We start from the raw sequence: 21,900 nt of genomic DNA on the forward strand, positions 1-21,900 counted from the left end.
ATCTACTTTCTGCAGAAAGAAGAAAGAGGTCTCCATATTCAAAATCTAGTCCAGCTTGTAAAATAATATTAACCGTGGGGTGACCATTTATTTTGTCCTCTCCAGGCACTCATCGGCACACAGCCAAGTACTTAATCTGCCCAGGAGCACCTGAATGCAATTATATTCTTTCTACCAATGAGGTACTAAATCTATATAAAGGGTGAATAATTTTCCCAAGGGACCCAACAGCTCATAAAAGTACTGCAACAGTAAGATTTATATGATGGCAGTCGGACCCAGGGTTTGTCTGTAGGTGCTCGGATCTAGTATTCATATTTGGGCAAGCTGACTCAGGATCCATAGGCAGACTCATTCAGGTTCATGCCCTTAGCAACTCAATGCATGCTCACTTATCTGCAGAACTCATGGCTAATTCCAAGCTATGACTGGTGACATATACTTTCACGGTTTACATTCTTGGACATGAACTCAAACCATTATATAAAGCCCAGGCAGCTGATCCCAAGTACCACATACACTGCCTTCAGATGAAGTTTCTAGACCGTTAACCCTGACCAGTCCACTACTACTTAGGATTTCTTAGTAAGAACAATAACCCCCAGATTATCCCCATTTGGCATTAGTCTGCCTCTCGTTTGCATCCAACGTAGGTTTGGGAGTACCATGTGTGATTTCTTTCCCCAAATTACTGTTTCAGAAATGCTCTAAGGAGCTGGAGAGATGGCTCTGTGGATAAAGTACTTGCTGTGGAAACATGACATCCATGTTCAGACTCCCTAGGACCCGTAGTCCAAAGCTCGCCAGCTTTGGAATTCACTACTTGGAATTCAGCAGTCGGCAAGAGGAAGTTTGTCTCAAAACACAAACTGGAAAGCAAGGACTAGCACCTGAGTTGTCCTTTGACCTCCAATACCCACAATGGTATACACACACCTCCATCTCAAGCAGGGTTGGGAGCTTGAAAGAAGGACAGATCTGGGGATATGAGCAGTTTTCCAGAGGACCTGGGGTCAGTTCCTGGCATCCACATGGTGGCTCACACTCATCTGTAACTCCAGTTCCAAGGGACCGGATCTCCCTCTTTTAATCTCCACAAATACCAGGTACCCACATGGTACACATCCACACAAGCAAAATACTCATATACATAAGATAAATGCATCTTTTAAAAAAAAAACGAGAATTCAACAGCGTGTTTTATGGTTTTAAAATTAATATCTTGAATGTTGTTTCATACTGTGAGGACCCTCATCTATCAAGCATGGAAAATGCCCAGCAAAATTCCTGCAACACAGAAGAATGTCCTCTGTGCAATTCCTGAGACCCACAGAGATGACAAGAGGGTGGTGGCCACTAAGCATTGCAAACTGACTCTTCTGTGAGGGTGAATACACAGATTTTCAGGAGATGATCTCAAGTTCTGGTTCAAATATAAGTGCCACAGAAAGGATCTGAGTAGACAGTCCTCCAACGAAAACATCCAAACAGCTGTAAGCACACAAAACAAGTCAAAGCCAAGAGGTGGTCTGTGCATACACTACGATGGCTATTGCCAGAAAGTTAAAAAATACAAAAGTTGTGGGGGAAAAAAATGAAACTATCATAGACTGCTGGTAAGAATGTAAAATGGTACCGTGGCTCTAGGAAAGAAGTCTATAGCTTCTCAAGAAGCTAAACAGTTTACTGTGTCTCCCAGCAATTCTACTCCTAAGTGTCTACCCGAGAAAAATGAAGACAAACCCACTTAAAACTTTATATGAATTCTTTCATAAAAATCATCCTTGCATGATCCAAGAAACAGAAACAACCCAATGTCCATCAAATGACTAATGAAAAGATTATCATTATATATGGGTGCAATGGAAGAGTGTTTAATAAAACACAGAAATGGAGTGAGTGCTTACATGCTCTGCAACATGGGTATCACTGAACACATCTGGATGAGATGAGCTTGTCACAAACAACTGTCAATAGCACGAAACCATTTAAACACAATGCCAGAAGGGAGGCTGACAGTGACAGAAGGCAGAGCAGTGGTTGTCGGGTAGTGCAGAGGCTGGAGAAGGAGGTGATAACTAACTAACACCAGTGGGTTTCCTTTAGGGTACAGTGAGTATTTTAATATTGACTGCAGGAAATGGATTCTCAACTCTGGGACTGTATGAAAACCTATCAAGTTAGACATTTAAGTGAATTTAAGATAGATATAATCTATCTTAATAAAAGTGTTCACTGATTCTTCTTTAAAAATGCAAAAGGCTGGAGGGATAGATGAATCAGTAGTTAGAGTCCTTGCTGTTTAAGTATAAAAGCCTGGGTTCAGAGTCACAGAACCCACATTTAAAAGTCAGATGTGGCTGCTCACACTTGTAACAAACCACTGGGGCCAGGGGCCAGGGGCGGTGCAGAGACAGGCAGATAAATCCCAGGGACTTGTTGCCTAGCTAGTCTAGCCAAAGCTGCAAGTGCCAGGGTTCAGTGAGGAACCTAATCTCAAAGAACAAGGTGAAGAAGTAATTGTGGACATCTGACGTCAACCTCTGGTCTCTGTGTGGGCAAGCGCACCTGTGCACAGGCGCACAAACCCATATATCACACACACACACACACACACACACACAATTTTTTCTTAAAAATAAAAAAGAACGCAACACAGACAGAAAGAAAGCCTCCCCTCAGAAAATAAACAAAAATATGTAGAAACAAATGAGGAGCAGCCTGTGCGGAGACCACAAATCATAGATGTTGCTAGCATTTCCAAATATTTATCGCTGATATATCTTGATTCTTATTTCATCCCAACAGAGAGGACTCCATGAAATGGTAACACAATGTGCATTCTGAAAACAGCACGTGGTGGTTTTTTTCAGACACTGTGATCTAATCATAAGCAAAGAGTTCTGCCTCCCCCCCCCCCCCCGCCCCGACATCCACTATGGTTTTCACGGGCAGGTTGAGCTCCTAACTGTAAAGAGGGTGAAGAGAATGTCAAACACAACAGGCAGTGAGCGTCCTCCATGGTCTCCTAACACAGCTGCTGTAGAAAGTACTTATTTCTCAACAAGCTCTTTTCTTCCTTGGTCAGCTGTTTGCTTAAATAAAAAGGGGCCATTTGTCAGAAGTCCATAACTGGCCAAGTAAGGTAAGCACTTTGGGGAACTATAGTTCTTCAGAGACCTAGGCTTTGAGTCTAGCAAAGGAAATTACTGGTAGTTGAAGGAAAGATAAACCTGTTTTTGATATGATACCAAGTGTGGGATCTGAATCATCTTGTGAGAACAGGTGAGGTTAATCTACTAGCAATCAAACCACCTTGTTGGGGGAGCTTGATTGTTGCCAGCTGAAAAGATCCCATGAACAGACTCTGGGAGGAGATATATATATATGAGGCCAAAACTGGAGGAGGGGCCTTTGGAGACTCGGGATAGTTTTGGCTGTTCATCGTTCCACTTTGAGATGCTCCTAGAGAGAACTGCAGGAGGGAAGGCTTTGGGTCTCCAGCTCCTGCTGAGGTTCTGGGTTCTGGCTACTCCAGGTCCCAGCAGAAGAAATCCTGCTGATTACACCAGGAGAATCATTGCTCAGAACTGATATCCTTACGGTTTTGTTATTATCTAATCCTCTTCCCCTGTTGTTTAGGTTAGTCGGGTTATAAAGGACGTGTGCTCGGTTAATAAGTTGCTAATAAAATATATTGGTTAAGAAAACTGAACCTACAGTTAGTGCCCACACACAGTTTAAGAATGGGCCAGAAATAAAGAAAAACCCGTTTCACCAGCTTGATCTTACCATTTAAGGCACTGAAGTTAGAAAGTTGGGATGTCTGAAGTCCATCTGGCTCTGGGCTATCTCAAGAGGCCCTGGAGCCAGCCTGCGGCAGAGAATGCAATGCCTTCCACTAGTGAGTTCACTAGGGTGAAAGCTATTCCAGGCTTTCACAGGCTGCTACATCGCTCAGGTCAGCAGGGGAAAGGCAATGCAAGCACGGCTAGGAAGGCGGCTCGCTGAGCTCTGAGTAAACTGCTTTCCTAGTCAAAATGGATTGCAGGTAACTGGAATCGTGGCTCACTAGGCAACATTTCCACAAGCACAGGATCTGAGTTTGATCCCCTAACACTCCCAGAAGAAGTCAGACACTTTACATGCTGTTATCTCAGTGTTGGGGAGGAGAGGCCGGAAGTGTCCTGGCCTCCCAAACCATCCAGCATAACCCAAGCAGGAAAACACCAGATCCCAGGGGGAGACCTTGTCTCAAAACAAGGTGGACAGCCATCCTGAGGAACAACACCTGAGGCTGACCTCTGGCCTCCACAGGCATGTCTACAGAGATGGACTGTAGGGCTGAGGTAGAAGGACACGCTAGCCAAACCCTGAGAAAGCATCCAGCCTCCAAGGCAAATTAAATGAGTGCTTCGCATTGCTGGAAACTGGTTAGGACACTCTGAAACAATCTTAAGAGTTTTCCTATACAGATTACACAATCATCTTTTTCCAAAGTTTGGAGGAGGGAGTCATATTAATTTGGGGGTGGTTTGGTTTAGTGCACTGTGTTTTCAAATGCTGATTTCTGCACTCAGAGATCTGGTTGCAGTCCTGGATGTTGACACTGTCGTCATTACTGAAGCAACTCCTGTCTCAATGTTGTATATGAAAACTGTTCTCCATCATTCTCTGATTGGTTAAAAAAGAGCTGAACAGCCTATAGCTGGACAAAAGAGGTAACACGGGACTTCTAATCCCAGGAGGGGGACCGCAGGTGGAGGAGGGGGGGAAGAGAAGGTCGCCATGAGGGAATTGCCATGAGGATATGAATGGAGCAGGAGCAGCCAAGGCGGGCCTAAGACGGCAGGTAATGGGGGAAGGGGGAAGACACTGTGGCTGGGAAGTAGGGCCGGGCCAGCATAGTCCGATAGGAATAGATGAGTGTCTGCCCAGCTACAGTGCTTGAAACTTACTAATAAGTAGAATCGGTCTCTGTGTCATTATTTGGGAGCTTGAGCAGGCCTCTAACAGTACACAGCCCAGGCCGGCTTCCATTCAGGATCTTTCTGCATCTGCTTCCTGAGTGCTGGCCCTATAAGCATGGGCCACCATAACCTATAACTGGTCTGTTTCTATTGTTAATTGTGGTAAAACATCCAGGATATAATATTTACCATCCTGTATATTCACATGGTTATGCAGCCATCTCTGGAACTGCTCTGTGCTCCAAAGCTGGGACTCCAGCCCCACTCAGCAGCTCTGTCTTCTCTCTCCTCCTCGTCTGGCAATCACCATTCTACATTTTATTTTTATAAAGTTGGCATCCTTTTAGCTCATACGTGCAATCGTTTGTTTATCTTCCATGACTGGCTCATACCATTTAACACAGTGGCCTCAGTTCTTATTCATCTGCTAGAAAATGTCAAAACTTCCTGGTGTGTGTGTGTGTGTGTGTGTGTGTGTGTGTGTGTGTGTGTGTGTGTGTTCTTTCAAGACAGGGTTTCTTTGTGTAGCCTTGGCTGTCCTGTACTTGCTTTGTAGATCAGGCTGGCCTTGAACTCACAAAGATCCATTTACCTCTGCCTCCCCAAGTACTGGGATTACAGGTATGTGCCACTGGGCCCAGCTAACTTCCTACCTTTTTAAGTCTATAAATATTCTGTTGCATATATGTACGTGTCATGACGTTTGTCCATTCAGAAAGTCTATTTCTTTATCTCAAGGGTGCAGTTCTGAGGGTCTGATGGCACACAAGCTAACAGTTATGACTTTATGGGGAGGGAAGCATGGGAGAGCTGCTTGACTGGATGACACGTGCACTCTAGGGAAGGTTCAGAAGCTAACAGTAGCTGAGGCTGAACTCAGTCCCATTGGGCTTGTCATCCTTTCTTCATCTCAGTAAAAGTCCTGCATTCCCAGGTTCCGAGTGAGGCCTTATCACATAGCTGACATTCCACAAACTTGTGTTGGCTAGATGAATATAGAGAAGTGATAGTCATATGGAGAAAATGCTGTGTACATGGTCTTAATTTGAGCAAGCACCAAATATATTGACAAAAATTTTTTCCTCTAGAAACTATTAACAGTGCAATATATACAATCTGATTCCTTTTATGTGAAAAATAAATGCACAAATTAAAATAATGGGTATATATACATATATATCCTAAATAAATATATGTTTATAAATATAAAAATATAGATAATTGAGCCAAATAGTGGTGGCACATGCCTTTAACCCCAGTACTCGGGAGGCAGAGGCATGTAGATTGCTGTGACTTCAATGCCAGCCTGGACTACAAAGCGAGTCCAGGACAGCCAAGGCTACACAGAGAAACCCTGTCTCAAAAAAAAAAAAAAACCAAAAAAAAAAAAGATAGATAAATAGTAGATAAATAGATAACTGGTCTACAAAGTGAATCCAGGACAACCAAGACTACACAGAGAAACTGTCTCAAAAAAAAATCCAAATAAATACATAAATATTAAAATATGTCCTAAATATAATCTATAAATATATATTTAGGATATATATAAAAATAATGGGGATATATATGTATATATATCCTAAATATATATACTTAAAGGATATATTTATTATGTATGTTTTATATTTACATATTTCATATTTATAAATATATATCTAGGCTATATACTTATATGACATGTTTAGTATATATGCATTCTGTATATAATATATGTATACATATATCCCAATATATAATTTGTTTGATTCCATATGGTTACAACCTCTGATGAGAAATAAACAGCCAAGCAAATTCTCACAAATTAAACCCAAATGCCAATCCAGCTAAATATTTAATGCTATATTGGTTGTGGAGGACTCCAAAGCAAAGAACAAATTAATGCATCAAAGTCATACCGAAGCCTGAGAGATGGTGCATCAAGTGAAAGTGTATAATCAATTATCCTGCAAGCCTGATAACCAAAATCCTTCCCCAGATCCCACAGGGGAAGGAGAGAGCCAACTCCTGACGCTTTATTTGCTCTCACATGCACACCCCAGCAACCCACACGATAATATTTCAGTCTGTACACAGGGACAAAGGAACTGAAGACTGCATTTCCTGCTGAGCAGTTCTGTAGAACAAACCAATGTGTGTGGCTAAGATTATCCCTGCTTTCTACACCTTGACATGGCTTCAGACCTCAATTCTACTTTTGCCCCTCGCCTTCCTTTTTTTCCCCGGAGGAAGGAGGCTGTGGGAAGAGTGATGACATTTAGGACAGTACAGAATTAGTAAGTCAGGCGGGTGGTGCAGACCCCTTATTCCAGCTACTGAAGAGACTGAGTAGGCTACAAAGTGTAGCTCAGCGGTAGAGAGCATGGGAACTGGAAGCAGTATTTTTAGGGCACATGGTGTTTCATATCCCACTTAATCTTCAAATAGTACTTTCCAGTCTCCCCAAATGTGAAAGCCAAAGCTAAGCTCCCAGGGTCACATGTGGTGATGGAGCGGAGAAGACAGCAGAGAATGCGTTCCTAGCAGCCAGCTCAGGCTGAAAAAAAGCCAATGCGTGGCAAGCCTGAACTATGCCAGCACATCCGGGGACAATAAATGATAGTATTTCTCAAAGCGCCGAAGTCAAGAAAAACCCAGGCCGCTTGCGCCCCAGCTGTCTTACAGGACACCCAGCCAGGCACAGCACCCTGTTTCCTCTCAAGCGCTGTCCCTCTCTAGGACCTTGGAACTTCAGGAACTTCAACCGCTCGCGCGCGCTCAGGGCCCACAGTGGCTGTGGACAGGGGCCAATGCGGACATCCGCAGGCCCAACTTTTACCTTGACCTTCATTCTTGCCGCCACAGGAACTCAAGCGGCAGCGGATTCCTCCGGGACCCAGACGCCTCTCTCGGTACTCTATTCCTCCAGGACTCCGATTCCGGAGACCCGGGCTCACACACGCGCCCAGTCACCCCGGCCCGGGGTTCGGTTTCCGCTCGGCCAGGACCCAGCTCTGGCTCTGTCCCAACTCCCGGAGGAAAGGCTACGGGTCCTGCCCTTCGGGAGGGTCCACGCGGTTGCCAAAACTTCAGCTATGATAATCATCTTCGGGTGGAGACTAGAGGACTTGAAAGCCAGCATTTCGCAAATCCTACCTATTCTAGATCGCAGATACGCGTGCGCCTGGCTCCACCCACAGCCACCTGGGGCCCCTGGGCCTGACCTGTGCGGATCAGAGAGAGCTCAGCTGCAGTCCCGCTTTCATCCTAGATTTTCCAGTCCTGCTACCAACACATTGTCTGGACTTTCGACCGTGGAGTCAAAAAATAAAATAAAATCTGGACTCTACCTTCACGTGGACACTGCCTTCTATAGCCCTGTGAAGTTGTCACGATGCCTTTTGGGCTCTGCTGCCTAATATGTAGGAACGGGATGGCTCCAAAGAAGTAGACTGACATCAGATGAGATAGTTACTCTCATCAGACAGATTTTTAGCTGTAGGTAAGGAGACACGCAATTTAGGTTCTCGGTGTTTCTTAAACGCCTCTGAGTTGCTGAGCATAACAAGCAACCCTTCTTATGTACTTACCTGTACAGAGAGAATAATAAAGAAAACCCACCTTCCTCACAGAGGTGAACGAAGTCAGTTACCTTGGTCTATTTATGAAGTATCAGACAAATGCTTTTTGTGCGTGTGCGTGCGTGTGTGTGTGTGTGTGTGTGTGTGTGTGTGTGTGTGTGTGTGTGTGTAACTTCCGTTATTTTGGGGATTTCCTCTAACTAGGCAGTTTTGACTAAGGCTGTGGTCAGTAACTCCAGATGTAGCTCTGCATGTCGGAGGAGATGACACAGAGAAGAGGTGATGCTCAAAGGATTAACAAATACTATAATGAACAATACAAGGTCTTTATCACAGACAGGTGACGCTTAATTGACTCCACCTACTATTAAGTCCAATCTGGATTTTCTGCCTGGTGAGCCCGCGTTTACAGACACAGTAAATAAAATTTGCTCCCTCGCTTCTCAATGTAGTTTCAGTGATCACTTCTTTGTTAAATTAGTACATTGACATGCTGTTGCTTTGTCTATTAAGAAATGAAAAGTCAAGCCAGGCACAGTGGCTCACACCTGCAATATCAGCACTTGGGGAGGCAGAGGCAGGTTGATCTCTGTGAGTTCGAGGCCAGCTTGGTCCTCAAAGCCAGTCCAGGACAGCCAAGGCTAAAAAAGAGAAACTCTGTCTCAGAAAAGAGAAGGAGAAGAAGAAGGAAAAAAGAAGAAGAAAGAGAAGAAGAAGAAAAGAAGAAGGAGAAGAAGAAAAGGAGGAGGAAGAAGAAACAAAGGAAGGAAGGAAGGAATGAAGGAAAAATCATTTCCTCTTGGTTCATCTCCTCAAATAGTTAATGATCTGTAGACATTTAACAAGCACAGTCACTCTTATAAGGCAAACCAGAGCCTATGTGTCCTCCATAGACCATCTCTGTTAGCTCTCTTCACAACCCTGGGAACTTAGAAATCAACAGACTCACCCCAGAGGGGAAGGATTTGGAGTAGAACATGCTGACATCTCTGGGTGCCCTGTGACTTTCATCTTCTACTTTAATCTCTACAATAATCATGCACGTTAGCAGTCACACATGCTTTTCAGATCAAGCTTCGAGACACGCTGAGCCCAAGGTGACTCTAATTGCTTTGATTTTCTAATGCACTGGTTTACCAGGTGCTGTGCCACAAGTGTGTTTCCAAAGCCAGAGCTGCTACTCACTCCACACCTGGTCAGTTATGCCCAGAGACAAGGTATTAAGGCCAGGAAAGTAACTTGATTAGAAAAAGCACCTCAGTCAGAAGTTAGAGGACACCAGTCACAAAACCCAACTCTCAAGAAAGCTGATTTAGGGGTGTCTTCTAGGAGCCATTAGTGGGTGTTTCTGGGCTATGAATATGAGGTGGGAGCAAATGATGCACATCCGATTGGAAGTCCCAGTCACAGATATACCTCTTCTGGTCTGTTAATTTAAAAATCAAAGGCCATTATTTCCTTGGGCTGCTCTTGCCACAGATTAATGTAGCTTTCTGTAGCTATTGCAAAATTAGCAAGTAGAGGCCAGCTGAGGTCTTCGTGCTGTTCACCAAATTCACAGTAATGGGAGAAAGTATCTCAAATGACTCACAAAACAGTCCCTAGGGACCTGTGCTCAATGCTGGGCTTCACACTCCCCCCAGAATTTCTAAGACAGAACCCAAGAGTCTCTTTCCCAGGTCCCTCGTTTAGTTGAAAAGATTGTCATGGCTAGCCAGGAGCAGTGGCACACACTTGTAATCCCAGCACTCAGGGAGGCAGAGGCAGGCAGACCTCTGTGAGTTCAAGGCCAGCCTGGTCTGCAAAGTAAGTCCAGGACAACCAAGACTACCCAGAGAAAGCCTGTCTAGAGACAACAACAACAGCAACAACAAAAACCATATAAACAATCAAAAAAGCATTCTGGCCATAGATGCATCTCTAGCTATGAAACGTAAGTTTCAGAATGTTCATTACTTGTCTGGAGCGGGCTGAGTCAGACCAACAAATAGTCCATGAAACAAAGACTGTCTGTCAGACAATGCTGCATGCCAGAAAGTCAAAGGTGAATAGATATTGCTCAGCCTTCAAAGAGCTCAAGTTTATATGACAGTGAACAATCAAAACTGAAAGCACGCCTGGGCACCATCCACAAGCCTCAACAACTTAAAGGGCTTCATTTTCTCCCCGTTGGCCACGCCTCCACCCCCTCTTTCTTCCTCTGTCCAGTCTTAGGCTTTCTTCTCTTTTGCCTGATCTCTCCTTTTACCGCGAGCTTTCAAAGTGTCAAGCCTTCTAACGGGCACGTGCCCATGGAGAGTTGATATCTGATCTAACAGGTCTTAAGATGGGGCTTCAGCATTAAAGCTTAAGCTAATGAGTTTAGAATGGAGGTGAACAGCTGATTTGTTTTTAACTGAGAAGGATGGTGCCCCAGGGATGCTTTCTTTTCTTAATGGGCCCCAAATATCAAGACCGTCAAGGGGTAATTTCTAGTATACATATTTGGTTCTGAAGGAAAAAGGTTGCAGGCTTGAATCTGAATTTAGTTTTGGTTTCATTTCCTTTCCGTGGAAGGATGGACTGTTAGGAGATTTTCCGAAGTAATACCCCTCCCCCCCCCATTCTTTTAGGACAAACTAAGGGGAAAGAAAAAAAATCAATGACTTTTCCTTTGCACCAGGAAGAAAAAGCACCATATATGGAAATCTTCTTGCCCAGTTCGTTGTAGCTCGCTGTCACGCCCGGCTTGTGGTTTTCACTTTGAGCCACCACTCTTTTCCTTTCAGAAGCACAGTATCATCCTGAAAGGCTGCGAGAGGCCTAGTTACAAATGTAATAAGCACTTGTACAATTGGGGAAAATATAAAAGTATAGGCTATTAAGGCACTCAGACCAGGTGTGCTGGCTTATACTTGTATCCCAGCACATCTGAGACTGCGACAGGAGACTTTCTGGCATGTTCAAGGCCAGGTTAGGCTATAGAGCAAAACCTAGGCTCAAAATATAATTTTTGAAAGTTGGAGAAAGTAAAAAAATAAAATATTTAAATTTAAATAAAAAAAAAAAAGGAAAAAAGTCACTCACTCCTACTTTTGGGCGGTGGTGGCGCACGCCTTTAATCCAAGCACTCAGGAGGCAGAGGCAGGCAGATCTCTGTGAGCTTGAGGCCAGCCTGGTCTACAGAGTCCAGGACAACCAGAGCTATTACACAGAGAAACCCCATCTTGAAAAAAAAAAAATTGGAGAAAAGTTAATATTAAAGGACAGAATTCAGCCTTTTCTGGGTAGCTGTTTCTGTTTTCAGACATTTGTCCTGCTAGTTCTGTCAGTTTGTCACAAGTTAAAGTCATCGAAGAGAGGGAAGCCTCAGTTGAGAAAACGGCCTTCGTGAGAGCATGCTGTGGGCAGGCAAGCCTATAAGAGCATTGTCTTAATTAGTGTAGATAAGGGAGGAGGGCCCTGAGCATTGTGGGTAGGGACACTCTGGGCTGCTAGTTCTTGGTGCTAGAAGAAAGCTGGCTGACAGATGGGGCCCCAATACTGAGAAGGAGACTGCACATGATGCCCCATCCCTCATCCAAAAGCTCTCCCCAGATGATAGCCACTCACAAAGGAAAACGTAGTCTCCTCCACTAGAGTCTCACTAGGTACAGAAACCACCCTTAAGCAGACTCCTCACCCAGCAGTAGATAGCCAACACAAAACAAACTCACGGTAGCGTTGATGTTTTGTCTCATAGCTCTTTGTTAGTTGCACTGTTCTACCTTACATGTCTTTTGGTTATCTACTATGATTGTGTGTGTGTGTGTGTGTGTGTGTGTGTGTGTGTGTGTGTGTCTGTGTGTGAATGTATGTATCTCTCATGTTTTTTTTCTATCTGTTTGCTTTGTTTTATACTGATTTTTTGGGGGGCCTATTTGTTTTCTAAAGAAAGATGTGAAATTGATGAGTCAGGTAATGGGGGAAGGGAGTCTGAGAGAAAACCATAATCAAGATATATTGTATGAAAAAAAATATTTTCAATTTAAAAAAAGCATGCTGAGCAGGCAGGCCATGAGGAAGAAGCCGGAAGTAGCTCTCTTCCACAGCCTCTGCGTCAGCCCCAGCTCCAGGTTCCTAACCTGTTTGAGTTCTTGCTCCATCTGCTTTTTTTTTTTTTCTTTTTTTTAATTTGGAGGGTGGTGTTCATTTTTGTTTGGTTCATTTGGTTTTTCAAGACAGGGTTTATCTGTGTAGCTTTGGCTGTCCTGGACTCATTTTTATAGACCAGGCTGGCCTTGAACTCACAGAGATCCACTTGTCTCTGCCTCCCCAAGTGCTGGGATTGCAGTCATGCACCACCAAACCCAGTTACCCCAGATGCTTTCAATGACGGATGAGCTGTTGTGCGGAAGTGTGAGTGAAGTAAACCCTTTCCGCTGAATTGCTTTTCCTCATTGGTGTTTCATTACAGCAACAGAAACCTTGACTAAAATGACATTTATGTGCAAACTGCAAGTGGAGCTTAATTCCATCCAATCAGTCTCTTAAACTGTTGCAAACCCAAATTCCTGTAGCACAGGAAGCGCTGTAATCTTTTTCACTTCCTGAATAATGCTTATCTGGTGTGCTCCAGGGTTGTCTATTTGCCATGAAGACAGATGACTTCTCCTGCCACACAAGCGGAAAGTAGAATGTTCTTTTTGGGTTTGTTGTTGTTGTTGTTGTTGTTATTTGTTTGTTTGTTTGTTTTTGAAGATCTGTTTCTCTATGTAGCCTTGGCTGTCCTGTAACTTACTCTGTGGACCAGGCTGGCCTTGATCTCTCAGAGATCTACCTGCTTCTGCCTCTTGAGTGCTAGGACTAAAGACATTGGCCACCATCACCAGGCTCTGAGTGTGTGTGTGTGTGTGTGTGTGTGTGTGTGTGTGTGTGTGTGTATGTGTGTTTAAAATATTGCTAATTGGGATGAGGGACTCTAGCAGTCTGGATACAAGCCATATCCCTTTTCATCACAATTCTAATCCCAGGACTTCATACTTCCAAAATCCACCAAAGCCAGGCATGGTGGCACACACCAAAACCCCAACACTTGGAAAGCTGAGGGAGAAGTGTTGTCTCAAGTACAAGGACTGGAGTTCAAGTCCTCAACACCCAAGTAAATGCTAGGGAGTCATGGCAGCCCATTTGCAATCCCTGCAGGGTTAAGATAAGGATTCTCTAGAGGAAGATGGCTGCCACCTAGACTAAGCCAAAGCAGCAGGCTCTGCATTCAAATGCGAAACCCTGCTGCAACACAGGTGATGAAGAACAAATAAGGAAGACACTGAGCATCAACCTCTGTCCTCCATATCCATATGTGCACACATGCGTGTGCGCACGCGCACATGCACACACATGCACACACACACTTTTTTACTTTAAAAAGTAGAAAAAAATAATTATTTTTCTTTTCAGTGCTAAGGATTAGACCAGGGGCCTTGCACATGTTAGGCAAGTAGTCTACCACTAAACTACTAATTATATTGTAATAACATATGCATTATATGTAAATTGGAATGTTAGACTTTGTGTTAGAAAAGGGAAAATTTGGACACAGGAACGTGTGACAGGAAACACATGGAGAAGGCAGCCGGAGCAGATGACCCCTCACCACCTGCACAGGTAGCCACCCCACAGATACTTGATTTCAAACTCATAGGCTCCACAAATGCAAGGCAACATAACCATGTACACCATCAAGGCTGCCAGATATCGTGCCCAAGCAGATTAACACTCTTCTCTACCAGTCAAATGGCTGTGGCACAAGTGTAAACACTATTTACACCCTCTTTTGCCCTTAAGAGTGTCTGTCTGTGCAGCCACTTTCCCTCACGGGCCACCCACAACCCTCCCTGTGAGCCCTCAGCCAGGAGATTTGTCTACTTGCTTTCACGTCTCTAAATACTCCAGACTTCCCTTGGTACAATAGCAAACAGGATATGCATTTAAAAGCTTCCAAACAGTTTTGTTTTGACTCGTTTTAAGCTCTGTAAAGATAGGCACTTCTCCCTTCACTCCACATTTACAGCTTTCCTAATCAGGCCGAATCCAGGGTCCCAAACACACTAAGCCAGGAGTTGTTCGCATTGCTCCTCCCTAGCCATTTTAGGGTTAGGGTTAGGGTTAGGGTTAGGGTTAGGGTTAGGGTTAAGGTTAGGGTTAGGGTTAGGGTTAGGGTTAGGGTTAAGGTTAGGGTTAGTCTTTAACATGACCACACTGCCTTAAAATCACCCTCTCCTACCTTAAGTGATATTTGAAAATAAGTACAACTTATGCAGTCTCCTCACTTTCATTGTTGTGACTAAAGGCCCAAGAAAAAAATAACTTAAAGAAGCAAAGGTTTATTCCAACTCATGGTGGCAGAATGTTCAATCCATGGTCACTTGGCCCCATATAGTCAGATAGAACATCGTCATATGTGGTAAAGGAAGTTCTCATCTCATCCAGACAGGAAGCATAAAGAGCATGAAGGAAAGGGGCCAGGAATAGCATCCGCCCCAAGAACCCATCCTGAGTGACCTAGTTCACCCAGAAAGTCCCACCTTCCGAAGTTTCTAGAGCCCCACAAAATACTGCTGTTACCCAGTGAACAACCTTGTAATGTGTGAGTGTGTTTAAGGCAATTCTTCATATCTGAGTCACACTAAGTCACAGTTTATAGGACTAGGAGGTTTTCCTTAAAAAGCGCAAAGCTCTAAGAAACATCGAGCCGACGTTTTAGTGTGGCATGGCGATGCTGACGCCAGCATGAGTGTCTACAGAGAGAAACGGAACACACTGCATGGGTGTTGCTATCAGCTGTCCCTACCACGTTTGCCAAAGATGAAGTAGCACAATAAAAATAAAGACAACAAAAGGAGACTGTCACTGCAAACAAAGCCAGTCCCTGTCCAGACACAGGTGGCGAAACACTTTGGGCTGAACACTATCAAAACTGCGTGGCATGCAGGTTCACAGAGCCTTGCCGTCCCACCCAGGCCAGCACAGACAGGACTAGGAAGCTCAGCCTGTGCTGTATGAGACACCAACGGGAAAAGCAAAAACTAGTTTTTATGCTCATAGGACTGATTTCAAGGTCAGAGCCAGCCAGGGAAGCAAAGTCATTTCGGGAGGACACTTGCTCTTCGTTCTCTCTCTATCAAGGAGCCTGAGCATTTGATGACACCAAGTTCGGCTTCCATACGAGCTGCATGTTTGTCAGCAGTCCGGGGGGGAGTGACGCCCACTGAGGACTGGCAGGAAAAGGTGTTGCCTGGTGGCTTTACATCCCAAGAAAATATAGTAAGAGCTCTTTCTCCACATAGATACTGCTCTTTGGTTAAGTTCTAAATCGTGAGTGTGCGCAGCACTCAGAAACCTCTCCGGTATGTGTAAGTGTGTGGTAGGTAAGTTCTAGATCCAGAAGCCTCCTCACCTCCACCTCAAAGGGGCTCGGGGCACTACAACCATCTCCACTGCCAAAGTCAGTATAGAGAAGGCTCTGAGCAGCTGCACCTCCTTTGGCACAACTTATAAAAGCCATACACCGTAACTGTAGGCAGGAGCCAATCCAAAGGGTGTAGGAAAGACAAAGGATGAGAAGAAAGGACAAGATGGTGGGAGGAAGAATGAGCTACTGGCAACTCTATCTAACATAGCAGAGTCCCCAGTTAAAGTGCATCTTCCCTTAACTTGCAAAATGTCTGCCTCTTTGCCAACCACATCCTACCATCATGTCCAGAAAGTACAAATACTGCTATGAGCAAGAATTAGTTGCAGCCAGGCCTGTAATTCCAGCACTCGGGGCAGCAGAGTCAGACAAATCTCTGAGTTCGAGGCCATCCTGGTCTACAAAGCGAGTCAAGGACAGCCAATGCTACACAAAGAAAACTTTGTCTCGAAAAGAAAAAAACAAAAAAAGAATTAATTGCATTACTATCTGCATAGGTCCGGAGCTAGAGCAAGAAACTTAGAACCTGAGTGCCAATCTAAAAAAATAAGAAAATCTGTTCCTGGTTTCATATGACTTATTTACAAAAAACATCCTAGGGAGAAAACAGTATGTCTGGCTTTCCCAGCATAGTCCATCACTGAGGAAATCCCTCCGGGCAGGAGTTCAAGCAGAAACTTGGAGCAGAACACTGCTTACTGGTTGGCTACCCATTGCTAATTCAATTTGCTTTCTTATACCACCCAGGATGACTGCCAAGGATGATGCCGCCCACAGTGGGAGGGACCCTCCTACATCAATCATTATTCAAGAAAATGCCTCACAGACTTCCTACAGGCCAACCTGATGGAGACAGTTTTTCAACTGAGACTCCCTCTTCCCAGTTTACGCTAGTTTGTGTCAAGTTGACAAAAACCAAGAAGCACACCAGTTTTTTAAATTTTTTTATTTTTATTTTTATTTTTATGGGCTGGGAGGGAGAGGGCCACTAACTGTTTTCTAGGAGGAGTTTAGAATACTGAAATAAGAGAGCAGAAATAATATTAGTGAGAAGTTTGGGACTGGAGGCAACAAATTATCCCATAAGGGAGCAGTAACCCACCTGCCTTTGCCTCCTAAATGCTGGGATTAAAGGCAAGCACCACCAAGCCCAGTGTGAGGGTCAATTTACATAGGATTATGTGGAATGCTTGCAAGTTGAGGACCCAGAAAGAAAACAGTTCTTCTCAGACAGGCCCTGCTTATCCAGTGAGATAAATGAGTGTTTGTCTCATTCCTCATCTTTGAACTCTTTGATGACAACTGGGCTCCACACTGGACTGCTGCTCCAATGCTAGGAACAACTGGGAAAGGTCTATAAGTGGTCTAACCTTTGATTTGCTCTGTTTGGTATCGGTCTATAGTTATAAGGAACTGGCAAGAAAAATTCATGGGACCTCTCTTTGTACGATTTTTGCTAGTTTCTGTGAGTCTATAATTATTTCAAAAGGGAAAGGGAAAGAGCTCCAGAACTTTCTGCAACTTTGTTGCCTTATATGCAGAATCATGTGGTTTTCCAACCACTTTTACTCCTGCCTTTTCACATAATCCCCACTCTAACCCTGCATGGTCTCCAGGCCACACTGCTTAGCATGCAGTGTATGTCACACTTACTGTATTTCGTTAAATCATGGGCCTGCCACTTTAACACAGTTACATCTCCTTAACACCGAGACACAAGCACAAAAATATAAATATATTACTGCTAACTAGCCGTGTCATACACAGCAATACACTGGCCCTCTCAAAGTTCTGTGTGTTTGTATCTCTTTCCTTCAAACTCAGGGTACCAAATACTTCAAACTCCATAGATGGCTTGAAACAATTACTTAGAGTACCTGAAAATCAGAACTATTAAAAGAAGTAAGAGACAGTTAAAACACAAAGTTTAAAACAAAAGAAAAAAAGTATTTAAGAAGCATAATATAATTTGGTGCCTAGAAAAACATTTACTAGCCCAGGACTATAGTTTAAAAGCCATAGAAGCCTCCTTAATCCCAGTTATTACTATGAGCCGGTTGTTATCAACGAAAAAGCACAAAGGTTAGTCACCAGTGTGTTGTGTCAACATTTGCCATAAAAAATATATATATCCAAGAGTTCATTGAGAGGAATGTTGAGGAATTCTAACTCCAGAATTCACCTTTCCCCCAAATGTAAAAGGTAAGTACATTTGCTTAAATTGAAAATGGATGGAGGAATATAATTTACACATTATGAAGGGCATATCCCTTCAAAATCAGCGAGCAAAAGTCCACGCACTAAGATATTCAGACTAAGCAGAGTATGTTCTCAGACCAGGTACCTGCTCATGAAGCTGATGCTTACAGATTAAAGGGTAGAACTAGCAACATCCTAGTTTTTATTCAACTTGACTGCTGCTGACACAGAAAAAAATAGAAAATATTCAATGAAATAAGCAAAGAGTAGAAGTTGTGTATCCACCCATGTTAGAATAAGACAATTTTACTCATATTTTCTGGAATTTTTGCATCTTCAGAAGTGTTGCTTTGCCTTTTATTATAAAATAAACAGAGATGCAGAAATCAATCACCCTAGAGAAGTGTTACCAGGTGAACATGCTTATAACTACATCCTGGTGACAAAGGAAATCCTGCAGGAAATCATCAGCTTCTCAGAATGTCACGTTCCAACCATGGGGCCACAACCTGGCCTCACTACTACACTAGCAGTTGTTTCAGTCTGTGATCCTGGCTTTTGTTTATTTGTCTGTTTGCTTGCTTGCTTGTTGTGTTTTGTTTTGTTTTGGTTGGTTGGTTTAGTTTGGTTTTAAGACAGGGTCTCTCTGGCTGTCCTAGAACTCTCTATGTAGACCAGGCTGGCCTTGAACTCAGGAATTCTGAGTTCACCTGCATCTGCCTCCTGAGTACTGCAATTAAAGGTATGAGGCACTACACTGGACTCCTTTCATTTCTTTATGATGTTTTTCAGCTAAATAAATATTCCTAGATTCTATACTTAGTTTTACCCATTTTTGTAAAAATGATCTTTTGTATTTCCTCCTGCCCCGCCACAAGTTGAATCTTCCCATTTTATTAGTTATTTGTCATTAAAAACTGGTGTAAACAGTTTATATGGACTAGCCTATGTACACAAAAGTCACATTTTAAAGTTAGATTTTTTTCCCTTTGGCAATATCATACATGATATAATGCATTCTGATTACTCTCACCTCCTACCTTCTCTTATCTCCTTCCCACCTTTATCAATCCCCTTTTCCCCTCTCCAGCACCCCACCCTCCCAAAGCCCTTTCTTTCCTGTATTTCTTGTTTTTCTGAGTTATCATGGGTTTGGGGTATCGATTGGAACTTCATAGGCTCACCAGTGGGTAACAACTAAAGACAATGACTCCACCTCTTTCAGAATCTATCAGTAGTCAATAGTTCAGCAGTGAAGGCATGTGCCTGCCTCACACACACAAAGGTATACACAACACAACATAGCACATACAGAGAAGATTTAAAAAAAAAAAAACAGAAATACAGAGAAACATCACGCATAGATTTAAATTAAGAAAACAGAAATACATCACTCCCCTGGCATATGGAAGAAAGAGGAACCTAAGGTTAGCAGTAAGAAGCTCCTTGGAGAGAAACAGTGTGCTTTCTATGTCTGGGAGCCATGTTATGACTTCACCAACCAAGCCAACAATTAAATGTCCTTCCTTTCCACAGTGTAAAGAACTTGACATAAAGTAATTCAGGATTACATCCACTGAGTTCATTATAAGCATGTAAGAATAAAAAGAAAAGTCAAACATCCATTAGAAAAATGAAAAAAAAATGTACAAAAGAGCAATGATAGAAGATACTGAAATGTCTAGATTTCAGAATTTATTAGTAAACAGTAATGACTAGTAAGAAACAATGGGATATTAACTTTGCTTCTGACAAGCAAAACTAGAAAGCTGGCAGGGCTAAGTTCTGCATTACACTTTATGCACAACTCTGGATATTGGATGAGTGCTGGGGTTCATAAACAGCTAACATTTAGCAAAAGAAAACAGAAAAACACCGCACTTCTTAGTCAGATTAAATACATGCCCACATCCTGAGATCCAGCGAGACATTCTTAAATAAATATTCCAGCAAACACTGATGTAGAATAGCAGGGGGATGTTCAGTGTACCTTGTAGTATAAGGAATCAGGAGGAATATTGATTCCACTAACAGATGGAAATAAAGCATTTGTATGATTTACCAATCAGAAACAACAAATTTATAACACAGTAACATGTATAAAAATTTGAAATCCTGACTACTTAGTAAAAATAAAGAAAAAGGGAAGAAACAAAACATAACTTCATTTATAGTCCTTGAAATATATTCCTCAAAGCTACGAATACAAATCCTAATTTGAATGGTTTCCTAAGGTCTGCGTGCTTGGTCTCTGGGTGGAACACTTGGGTTGGGAGGTAACAGAGCCCTTAACAGGTGGGACCTGGTGAGACAAACTGAGGTCATTGGAGACATCCCTGTGAAGGGACAGTGGAACCCCAGGCTGTTGTTTTCTTCTCCTTTGCTTCTTGGTATGAAGTGAGCAGGCTTTGATCACCATTTGTTTCTGTAATCGTGTCCTGTTTCTTCAGAGGTCCAAAGCATGGGGTCAACTGGTCCTGGCCTAGAACCTTCTAGACTGTCAGTCAAAACAAACCTTTTCTTTTTTAAGTCAATTGCTTTGGGTTTTTTGTTATGATAATGGAGCACAAACTGACACAAAGGCCTATAATTCCACCTGAGTCAGAAAGATCTCAAGTTTGTGACCCACCTAGGCTATACAGAGACCCCCCCCCATCTCAAACACAAGCCCACAAAATTGTCAAAGATACATTTGAATATTCCTCATAAAACGCAAGCAGCTTGGACTGGAGAGATGGCTCAGAGGTTAAGAGCACTGACTGCTCTTCCAGAGGTCCCGAGTTCAATTCCCAGCAACCACATAGTGGCTCACAACCATCTATAATGTGATCTGATGCCCTCTTCTGGCCTAATTGAAACAGACAAACAAAAAACAAAAACCAAAACCAGAGCTGCCTGAGAATACCTCTAACCTCGAAGTCCTAACTACTGTCTGTTCTCTGATTTCTTTCAGCAGAGTTTCATTTCAACCTTTTAACTTATTCATCCGACTCATTCATTTATTTATTCAACAAGGACTTATGTGTCCACTCAAATATTAGGTTATTGTGGTGGTTTGAATGAGAAATATCCCCCATAGGCTCAGTTATTTGAACATGTGGTCCCCAGTTGATGGCACTGTTCCGGATGCTTCTGGATCTTTAGGAGATAGAAACCTTGCTAGAGGAAGTACACCACTGGGGGTAGGCTAGCCCCCCACCACTTCCTGTTAGTTCTCTGCTTTGTCTTTACAGTTAAAGATGTAGTCTCTCAGCTTCCCACTCTAGCTGCCTCTACCATTACAGACTCTCCCTCTGGAACCGTAAGCAAAAATAAAGCTTTGGATAAGTTGCCGTGGTCATAGTGTTCTATCATAGCAACAGAAAAGTATAGATGTGAAGGAAAAGTCATTGAGACCTGTTTCCTGGAACTTGTAATATAATGATGGGCACAAACATTAACCAATGAGATCGTTCAAATAATCTGAGCAGCACTGATTCCAAAAGTACGAAGAAGATGACAGGTACAACTAATCCAAAAATTGCAAAAAGAATGTCCGTGAGATGGGAGAGGTGTGCCGGGAAGTCTATGGCTGGGTTGGCCTTATTTAGGAGGTGGCATGCCAAGAAGGAAAAGTTATGGTGGAACACTGCATAATCCCAAAGCAAAAACCCAGGAAGTAGCATCTAAGCAGGGAAGTCAGATGAACCAGCAGAAAGGAAACCTCAGACACCTTGGAGGACCTCCCGAGAAGTTTTGA

General features: G+C 43.2%; 1 protein-coding gene across 5 annotated transcripts in view; it reads right to left on the minus strand.

Annotated features, from left to right (window-relative positions):
• The window catches only part of TRPM6 (transient receptor potential cation channel subfamily M member 6), a 132,121-nt gene extending 123,480 nt beyond the window's left edge, over positions 1-8,641 (minus strand). For 2 of the 5 annotated variants that reach the window (XM_084773778.1, XM_084773776.1), the window contains exon 1: positions 7,633-8,640. In XM_084773778.1, the coding sequence (XP_084629904.1) occupies positions 7,633-7,800 (168 nt within the window). In that variant the 5' untranslated portion in view covers positions 7,801-8,640. Of the gene's footprint in view, positions 1-3,792; positions 5,603-7,632 lie in introns of those variants that run through there. The other 3 variants (XM_084773777.1, XM_084773779.1, XM_084773781.1) reach the window with 3 other exon arrangements.
• Between the last annotated feature and the right edge of the window lie 13,259 nt (positions 8,642-21,900).

Source organism: Acomys minous (genome assembly GCF_964271855.1).
Source record: "Acomys minous genome assembly, chromosome: 2".
In the NCBI taxonomy this organism is placed as follows: Eukaryota; Metazoa; Chordata; class Mammalia; order Rodentia; family Muridae; genus Acomys; species Acomys minous.